Here is an 8,925-nt window from a genome sequence, read left to right on the forward strand (position 1 = left end):
TTTGGAGCCACTTCAAACACGGGGTCAGCAAAATGCCAGCTACAGGTAGGCCAGGGGAAACCACACTTGTGTCGGGTTGCCTGAGTTCTTGAGGCTCTGGTCCGTCTCAGTGACAGTGCCAGGCCCCACTGCAGAATCCGGGCATGCCAGCCAATGACTGTACCGCCCCTCTCCCTCTCTGGTCTCTTCACGCTCCCCAAGGCTCAGAGGGAAGCCCCTGGAGCCAGGGCTCCCACTCTCAGACCTTCTCCACTGGGGCCCACTCAGGTCCCTGGTCACAAAGAAACAACTTTGAGCCCTGAGAGTGGAAAAAAAAAAGTTTTAATAAATACAAAACTCTCTGATAATGACTCTGCTCAGCTCAGGGGCAGCAGGAGTGAAGTGGGGACCCTTGGTGCTGAGTGAGGATAAGTTAAAAATCCCAACAAGCCAGTGACATTATGTACAGAAAGAAAGGGGTTGGGCTTCCAAGGCAGAGGCTGGAGGGTGACAGGGCAGGAGCTGGAGTGGCCGTGGCCTTGGTCTGCCCTGGCTGCCCCTTCCCCTCGTGGAGGTGTGGTTCCCAGAGGTAGTGGGGGGAGGGAGAAGCAGAAAAGAGGGGCCAAAGGCACCGGGTTTCCCACAGGAGAATGCAGGGTCCTTGGCGCCCGTCCTTCCCCCAGCCCAGGCCCGTCCTCTTGGTCAGGTGGCTTCTGGCTGCTCCCTACGAGCCTTCAGCTTCTTTCTCCAGCTCTGGAACTGTCCTGGTCTCTGGAGCTGCTGGAGACAGAAGGGAGCAAGGTTTGGAGCTGTGTGACCTTGGTCTGGCTGCCTAATTCCTCTGAGCTTCAGAAATCTCATTTGTAAAGAAAAAGCAATGGATACCAAGTCCACAAGGCTGCTGTGTGGCGGAATGGAATGGCACTCGTGAAGCAGATGGCAGGGCTCCTGGCAGGTGGCAGGTGCCGCCTTCCCTCCCCAGGCACCCCACAGACAACCCCCTCACTTACGCCGCCGCCGGGGTGTGCAGTGGGAGCAGCAGCGACTCTCCTTCCCTGGACCGCAGGACACGGGCAGTGAACAGTCATCCCTCTCACAGTGGGGCACCCCTGCCTGGTGCAGGACAGAGCAGATTTTGAGGGTACCCAGAGGCACAGAGACACAGCAGGCTTCAGCCTCTTCAGGGAAGCCCACTCCTAGGAGGCTGCCCTCCCCAGAAAGTTCTCCCCATTCTAGGCCAGCCCCCCCCATGCCCACCTCACACAAAGCGCACTCCCCACTCACCCCACATCTGCAGGTGATACAGCTCATCTCCCCAAAGGGAGGCACTGAGGGGTGCCAGCTCTGGCTCTCCGGGAACCACTGCCCTGCAAAACGGCAGCCCCGGGGCCCATCGGCCTGCATGGGGTCCTGCAACTGGGGGTGGGCCACTGACCCCACTGTTGGAAGGCAGAGAGGGAGGGAGGGAGGAAGAGCTCAGCGGATGTGAGTTCTGTGAGGGCCACCCAGGTTTTATTTGTCTTTGGATCTGCAACACCTAGCAGTTTCTGGCACTTAGTAGGTGACAAATTTGGATGAGAGGATGGGTGGGTGGAGGGATGGATGGATGGGTGGGTGGAGGGATGGATGGATGGGTGGGTGGATGGATGGATGGGAGGAAGGATGGATGAATAGATGGTTGGTGGTTGGATTGGAGGGAGGGAGGGAGAGAGTGAGTATGGATGGGAGGAAGGATGGATGAATAGATGGTTGGATGGTTGGATCGAAGGAAGGAAGGGAGGGAGGGAGGGGGGACGGATGGGGCAGGAACTGGAACCCACCATAGCCCACTAATAAATACGTGCACATTCTTTCCAAATGCATGTAGAGCCCTGGCTGCAGGCTAGGCACAGAGCAGTGCTCAGTAAATGCTGAATTAGCTGAGACGTCCCTTCCAGCCACCTTCCCTATGCACCCCGTCACCATGCACCCCCTCACCCAGGACAAGGCGGGGAAGCACCTCGCCTGCCCCAAGAACCCTCCTCACCTGGACACTGTTTGCAGCAGTCAGTGGGGTTGGCACGGACAGGCTGGGCACAGGCCAGCCGAGGACACTGCACCTTCTCACAGTGCACCTCTCCAGTGCCCCCCTGTAGGGATCCATTGAGGGAGGGTGTCAGAAAGGAAAAGGAGCTTCCTGCTTCCTCCCTCTCCTTTCCCATCCCTCAAATGTTTTATTTCCATGGCCCTTCACTCAGAGGCCCTGGACTGGTGTTTTCTATACCTGAACTCAAATGCTCATGGTAGCCCTGCAATGTAGCTGCTCTCCTGTCTGCTTACAGGAGTGGAAAGGGAAGTTCAGGGAGGTACAGAAAATGCCAGGGCTATATGGAGCGAGTCAGCAGGCAGAACCAGAACTCACACCCACGTCAGCCCTGCCCTTTTCCTGCAGGAAGCTAACTCTCAAAGCTCAGAGGACTTTTCATAGTGCTTCAATCCTTGAGCCTTCCTCACCAAGGCTGGGCTCTCTTCTTCTGGCAGCCCCCTCCCCACCTCTGCAGACCTTGCTGGGTCACGGCGCCAGAGAGGATTGGGCGGCATACCTTGCAGGTGCAGACAGCACACTTAATTAAGCCAAATGGGGGCACGACGGGGTGCCACCGGGTACCCGCTGCCCGCCAGCTCCGGTCACCATCAAAATAGCAGCCTGGTGGGGGTGGGGGGGACAGTGCCCAGCTGCCATGAGTATGGAGCTCATTGGCTGGGCCCACAATCAAGGCTGGAGTCTCAGGCCAACCCCACACTACTCTAACCCCAGGGCCCATTTGTGGACCAATGACTAATGAAGCTTGTCAGATGTCATCTGGAATCTCTGCCCCTCAGCCTCCCTCTATCCCCCCCCACACACATATATCCTCACCCTTTCGTCCCCCTCCTGGTCCCACCCAACAGCTCTCCACCCCTGCACGCAGGCTTCCAGCTCACCCTCTCCAGGGTCTCTGGTCCGTGAGAGCCCAGGCAGGTCTCTGACATCTTGTTTCTCTGTGGGGCCAAAGAAATAGTGAAGGCAGGGGATGACCACCCCCCTTCCCTCCCTAGAGGCCTCATCCCCCAGGGTGGACCTTCCAGGACCCCCTCCACTCAGGCAGGACACTCACCGGGGCACACAGGGCAGCACTGGTCCGGTGCCTGCACTGGGCTGGAACAGCTGGGCGGGGGGCACACCACGGGGTCACAGATCACAGTGCGTCTCTGCAAAGAGAGGTGGGGGGTGGGGGGTTAACTGGGACCCTTGCCCCAGAACCCAGACCTCAGCACGGCCCTTCGGTGGTGTCCTACCTGGCAGGTGCACAGCGAGCAGAGCGGGTCATAGTTCGGCGCCCAGCGAGCCCCATGGGGGCGCTGCTGCCCCTCGAAGAAGCAGGTGTTGGGGTCTCGCGGTCTCCCGGGTCCGCCGGGTTTGGCTGGCGCGGGAGCGTCCGGGCCGAGCACAGCAGGCAGCGCGGGCAGCGCGGGTAGTGCGGCGACCGCTGCATCCGGAGCCCCGGGCGCCCACGCTCCTTCAGTCCCCGCTGCCGCCAGGCGCAGGCCGCCCACCTCGCATTGGTTGGCAATGTGCACCTGGGAGGAGAAGCGGGTTGAGGCAGCGCCCGGGCTCCCCCTCGCGTCTCCGCCAGCCGCGGCCAGCCTGCCTGTCCAAGACACTTCGACCTCTGAGCACCCCTGCGCCCCGGGAAGACGCTATTAGCGCCAGCAATCACCCCACCAAACAGGGATAGGGTGGCCTGCTGCCAGCCTCGTCGTGTACCTTGTCGGCTTCATCCTCCCGACCAGCCAGGGAATGAGATACCACCACCCCCAGGGCTCGGAGAGAGCCAGTGACTGAGGCAAGAGCACACGGTGCCCGCTCAACTCTGAACCATCCCCCGTGGCCCACACTGCCTGCCCACCTGCCCCCGGAGCTCCCCTTGGGGGCTCCCCTTGGTGGCGATCAGCAGGGAGGCGGTGCCCTGCGCCAGGTGCCGCAGAAGCGCAGGCTCCAGGTCCTTCACCACGCCCTGGGCCTGTGAGAGACAGGATAAGGGATGGGAAGGAGGGCTCCAGGGCTGTGCCTACAGGGCTCAATTCATAGATAAGAAACTGCGACACAGGGAGGTGAAATAAGGCCTTCAGGGAAGTGAAGCCCACTAGTGGTGGTGTGGAGCTCAGAAGCCAGGTCTCTCTGACTCCACGTCCGGGCAGTCCACCCCATTGGACCAGGCTTGCTTGCTCCATCCCACCTGCTCCTCTGAAGGTCCAGGGAGTTACAAACTATCCAAGAGATCCCACCAGAGAAGGATGCAGGAAGGAGAATGGATACTAAAAGGCTGAGTCAGATTCACAGCCAGGGCTGTCTGACTCCCGAGCCCAGGTCAGCTCTGCCACACTGGGCTACCTGCTGTCTGTTTCCCCCGCCACAGGCCTGCATAACCCTCCATGCTAAAAAAAAAAAAAAAAATGCAGATCTTTTCCAAGCTTCCTCCACCATCACGTCCTCACCTCTGGGCCATAGAATCCCTTCAGCAGCCGCCGGGGCCCTGGCATCCCAGGAGGCCCAAGGAGGTGGGCAGTGACAGTGCCCTGTTCTGAGCCACCAAGCCCAGCCAGCAGCACTTCATAGTGCAGATGACAGTGGGTATCCAGGGAGAGCCAGGCATGTCCTGCTGCCTGGCTCTGCACAGGGGGTAACACCAGGGCTCCTGCCAGGGGCACGGGCAGTGCTGGATCCAGACAGAGGAGAGGTGATAGATGAGGAGGGGGCCTAGAGCAGCCACTCCCTTCTTCCCAGTATTCCCCATCTCCCCCGTCTTCCCCTGACACGCATTCCACACGTTGGTGGACACTGTCCATAGGCCCAGGGCTGAGGGGCAGCAAGTTTTAGACCCCTGCACCATGGCCATGGAGAGGGTCTCCCAGCAGGGCCACCATCTACACCCCACCTTCTCCAGATGCCAACCTGCTGCTCAAGCACAGAGAAAGACATACCAGGCTCTGGCCCCCTGGCACCACCCCTCACATGCTTGAGTCACAGATTTGAGGATGCCAGAAGGCAGGCGAAGCCCTGGGGCCACTCACTCTCATGGCGGGCGCTGTGTCCACTATAGGGCAGGGCAGACACGTGCCCCCGCAGTTCTCCATCTGGGAAGTCCTTGGTGCCCACGTTCAGAAACAGCTCATTCTGCAGCAGCATATGAGCCCCTCGGGCACCCAGTCCAGGGCAGACACCCACAGCCTGGGGGGGTGCAGGGAAGGATGAGCCCTAGCTGCAGCCTGCCAGATTCCAGATGAACCCCTCCTCAGCTTTCACACAAGCCCAAGATTCCGAATGCCTTTCTGTGTTTTGTGTCCCCGTTACACCCAACACACACACACACACACAGACACACACACACGCATAACTGGATAAGCACCTCGCAAGCCCAGGTTCAAGTCCCTCCTCTGCCACTTCCTACCTATGCAACAATCTCGAGTTATTTAACTTCTCTGATCCTTCACTTCATCATCTATAAAATGGGAACCGTGAGAGCCAAAAATAATATAAGAAAGGCGATCAGTGCAGAATGCAGCACAGAGGGGCGCCTGGGTGGCACAGCGGTTAAGCGTCTGCCTTCGGCTCAGGGCGTGATCCCGGCGTTCTGGGATCGAGCCCCACATCAGGCTCCTCCACTAGGAGCCTGCTTCTTTCTCTCCCACTCCCCCTGCTTGTGTTCCCTCTCTCGCTGGCTGTCTCTATCTCTGCCTAATAAATAAATAAAAAAATCTTAAAAAAAAATGCAGCACAGAGAAAGGCTCAGTAAGCGGCACCCATGGTTATCACATTTCTAATGACGAGGTCTCCCTGTCCAACTCCTCCATTTGATGTGACATTGCTGAGGATGGGGACACATCTGATTTTCTCCATATTCCGGTCCCTAGCCTGAGGTGTCCTAAAAATGTACCCAGGGAATCAGTGTGTCAATGAGAGAACCTGTGATTGAGTGAATGATTCCGAACATCCCTGCTCATCCAGCCCGGCTTTCCACGCCCCTGAGTTGTTACCCCAGTGCATGGGCCCCGTGGCCTGGCTCTGCCGACAGCACTCACTGTGTGTCCTCCCAGCTGGAGGCCAGCCATGTGGCACAGGACAGTGCGCTGGTTTCTCCGCTGAGGTTTCGTCTCCAGCGTCATGGCCACCACCTCACTGCCTGTACCCACCACTTGCACCTGGGGGGCAGGGTTGGGGAGAGCAAATTGGAGTGGCGGAGAAGCCCCGAGGCCTGAACCATGCAGGCCAAAGCCCATCTCACCCGTGCAGCCCCTGACTCTTACCTGGTAGATCAGGGAGCCATTTCCCAGCAGCGTAAGGCTGGCTGAGCCAGCTGCACCCGTCTGAACTGGGATCAGGGCATCGGCCCCACAAAGGACACTTTGCAGCACTGCAGGGGGACAGGAAAGGTGGAGGCAGGTTTGTCCCACGGCCGTTCATCGCCCCTCAGCCCCCAGGATTCCTCCCATACCCACCCTGGCCGCTTGTCTGTGCCTCTCAGTGGTGTGTGCCCGGGGTGCCAGGCCCCACCCCGCCTCACCATCGCAGCTCTGCCTGGCAGCGATGTGTCCACTGATGCGCAGCCCTGGCCCACCTGCCCTCTCCAGGGCCATCTGTAGCTCCCCCAGCACCAGCCAGTCCATCTCCTGGGCTGTCAGGTTGGGCAGCACCTCAGCAAAGCCTGGCTCCTGGGGACAGAGCGAGTGATGGTGGGTGCAGCAAGAGGCCAGCGCAGGTGGCAGCAGGAGCCAGACCCTCACTCACCTGTACTGAGGCATTGGCCTGGAGCTCTCGCAGTAGCTGCCCCTGGTGCAGAATCTGGAGCCGCAAGGGAACCTGGGCCGGTCCTGCAACGGCCACGCGTGTGGATGCCTCTGAGGGACAGGTGCTCTCCCTACTCTCCTCACATGGCCTGCCCCGTCCCGCTTACCCCCGCTCCTGGATTCCAGCAGTCCACGGAAGAGCAGCAAAAAATGCAAGGAGTCCTCTGTGTCACTGAGAGTGAGTAGGGCGATGCCCCCTATGCCAGGCTGTGGGGGGCCTTCTAGGGTCAGGATGGCACTGAAGGTCTCTGAGGGGGAGGAGGAAGGACCATGAGAGCCCATCAGGAAGTCCCCTCCTCAGCCCACTCGATTCCTGGGGATAGAGAAGACTCAGAACTTCATGTCCAGGGAAGTCCAGGGAAACTTCACGTTTGCTCCCTCACCTGCAGCCAGGGCCCGGTGTCGGATGAGAGGCCCCCAGACCTCCCCTGAAGGGTAAGTGGGTGTCACAAGTGCCACATGCAGCTGTTCTGCCCTAAGGAGCCGCAGAGACAACCGAGGCACTGCCCGCCACACCCCACAGACCTGGAGCAGAGAGACAAGAAGGCCCTACTCAGACAGTATGCAACACAGGCCAGCTGAGAGGCCCAGCTCTCGTGAGGAAGGAAAATGGGAAGGAGCCCCAAGCCCTCCTAGGAAGCTTAAGAAGGGGCCTTGGAGCCAGATGCCGGGGTCCAAATCCTGGCCCAACCACTTACTAGCTGTGTGACCATGAACAAATCACATTCTGCTATGAGCCTCAGTTCCCTCATCTGTAAAATGGGCATCATAATGTCAGTGCCTTCCTCTCACTGGGCTGTGGTCAGGACCCAAGGAGGCAACTCAGAGCATGCTGTCAGTACAGTGCCCAGACTGGATAAGCACTCGTAAATGGCATCATCTCACCAGGCCATCTTGAGTGGGGGCTGCAGGGTGTTCAAACAGGACGCTGCCCGCAGAGTCTGAGAAGCGGATTCGAGTAGGGCGGTCCAGCCTGAGAATGAGGGTCCAGTGAGCATGGGCTCTGAGCCTAGGCCAGGAGCAGCTCTTCCAGCCTCTCCCAACTCTCCTTCTCCAGGCCCCAGCTGACCCCTCCTCCCATCTTCCCCTTTCTCACTGCCTGTAGGAGATGGAGAAACGCAAGCTAGAGCGCAGCAGAGACACTCGGGCCCGAGCCACGGCCTGCGACCTGGGTCCTGTCAGCAGTGCCACGAAGTCTGCGAGGAAAAGATGTCCCGGAGTATTGTCACCTGCCGCGGCAGCCCGGCCCCCGCCACCACCCCAGCTCCTGCCTGGCCCATACCTACCCGTGTGGCCATCTCCACGCGCCCGATCCTCAGCGCCCGGCTCCCCGCGGTCGCTGTAGCTGCGGTGCTCTGGGTCCCGCGGATACTCGAAGGCCAGGCCCGTTGGCGGCCTCTCGGGACCGCTGCGCTCTAAGCCGGGAGGGGGAATCCCGGGCTTCAGCTGGGCACTAGGAGGGCCAGTTGGCCGTTCCATCTGCTCCGTCCGCCCCAGCCTCCGCCCCAGCCGTGTGGCTCTGGACCAAGTATCACTGCCGTGCCGCCCTCCCCTCACCGCGGAGCAGACCTTACCCTGGGGGCAGGTCTGGCAGCAGTGTCCGGGCAGCAACCGGGGCTGCACACAGGCCAGGGCTGGGCACTCGGGCTTGATGTTCTTGCAGCTGACCCTGCCTGGGCCCCTCGTGCGACGACCCCACTGAGGCTGCTTTCGGGGAAGATGGGAAAACCGAGTGAGTGCCAGACGCCAATTGGTGGGACCCCGGGGCAAGCAGGAGAGAGTCATGGGACCAGAGCAAGTTCATCCCATGGAGTCAGACCGCTCTGCTTCCTACAAGCTGTGTGACCCTAGACAAACTACTTAACCTCTCTGGGCCTTAGGGTCCCTATCTGGGAAATGGGGGAAGTAATAGTGTGTACCTAGCAGGACTATTCTAGGAGTTAAGTGAGACACAGAAGAAACCGTTGGCTAAGAGCCTGACACATAGTGGATGATCAATGACAGTCAACACCTGAGACTTGGAGAGGGCACTTCCTCCCCACTTTCTCTGCGGGGGGGGGGAATATATATATATATATA

General features: G+C 59.7%; 2 protein-coding genes across 2 annotated transcripts in view; one reads left to right on the top strand and one right to left on the bottom strand.

Moving 5' to 3' along the window:
* Nucleotides 1–313: 313 nt before the first annotated feature.
* Nucleotides 314–8,562, bottom strand: CHRD (chordin; the record flags this gene model as incomplete). Its single annotated transcript, XM_034672143.1, has 21 exons — nucleotides 314–756; nucleotides 990–1,092; nucleotides 1,264–1,418; nucleotides 2,006–2,108; nucleotides 2,562–2,665; nucleotides 2,944–3,000; nucleotides 3,117–3,210; nucleotides 3,298–3,579; nucleotides 3,909–4,022; nucleotides 4,498–4,718; nucleotides 5,074–5,230; nucleotides 6,082–6,201; nucleotides 6,307–6,413; nucleotides 6,564–6,711; nucleotides 6,788–6,870; nucleotides 6,954–7,094; nucleotides 7,230–7,371; nucleotides 7,732–7,819; nucleotides 7,943–8,042; nucleotides 8,133–8,261; nucleotides 8,421–8,562. Coding segments are annotated over 21 exons (2,643 nt in total), but the record flags the coding sequence as incomplete, so codon positions are not given.
* A 1-nt stretch (nucleotide 8,563) lies between these two features.
* The window catches only part of THPO (thrombopoietin), an 8,302-nt gene continuing 7,940 nt past the window's right edge, over nucleotides 8,564–8,925 (top strand). Inside the window, exon 1 of the mRNA XM_034661747.1 lies at nucleotides 8,564–8,578. Coding sequence (XP_034517638.1) covers nucleotides 8,566–8,578 — 13 coding nt within the window. The 5' untranslated portion in view covers nucleotides 8,564–8,565. The remainder of the gene's footprint in view (nucleotides 8,579–8,925) is intronic.

This window comes from Ailuropoda melanoleuca, chromosome 1 (assembly GCF_002007445.2).
Source record: "Ailuropoda melanoleuca isolate Jingjing chromosome 1, ASM200744v2, whole genome shotgun sequence".
Lineage (NCBI taxonomy): Eukaryota > Metazoa > Chordata > Mammalia > Carnivora > Ursidae > Ailuropoda > Ailuropoda melanoleuca.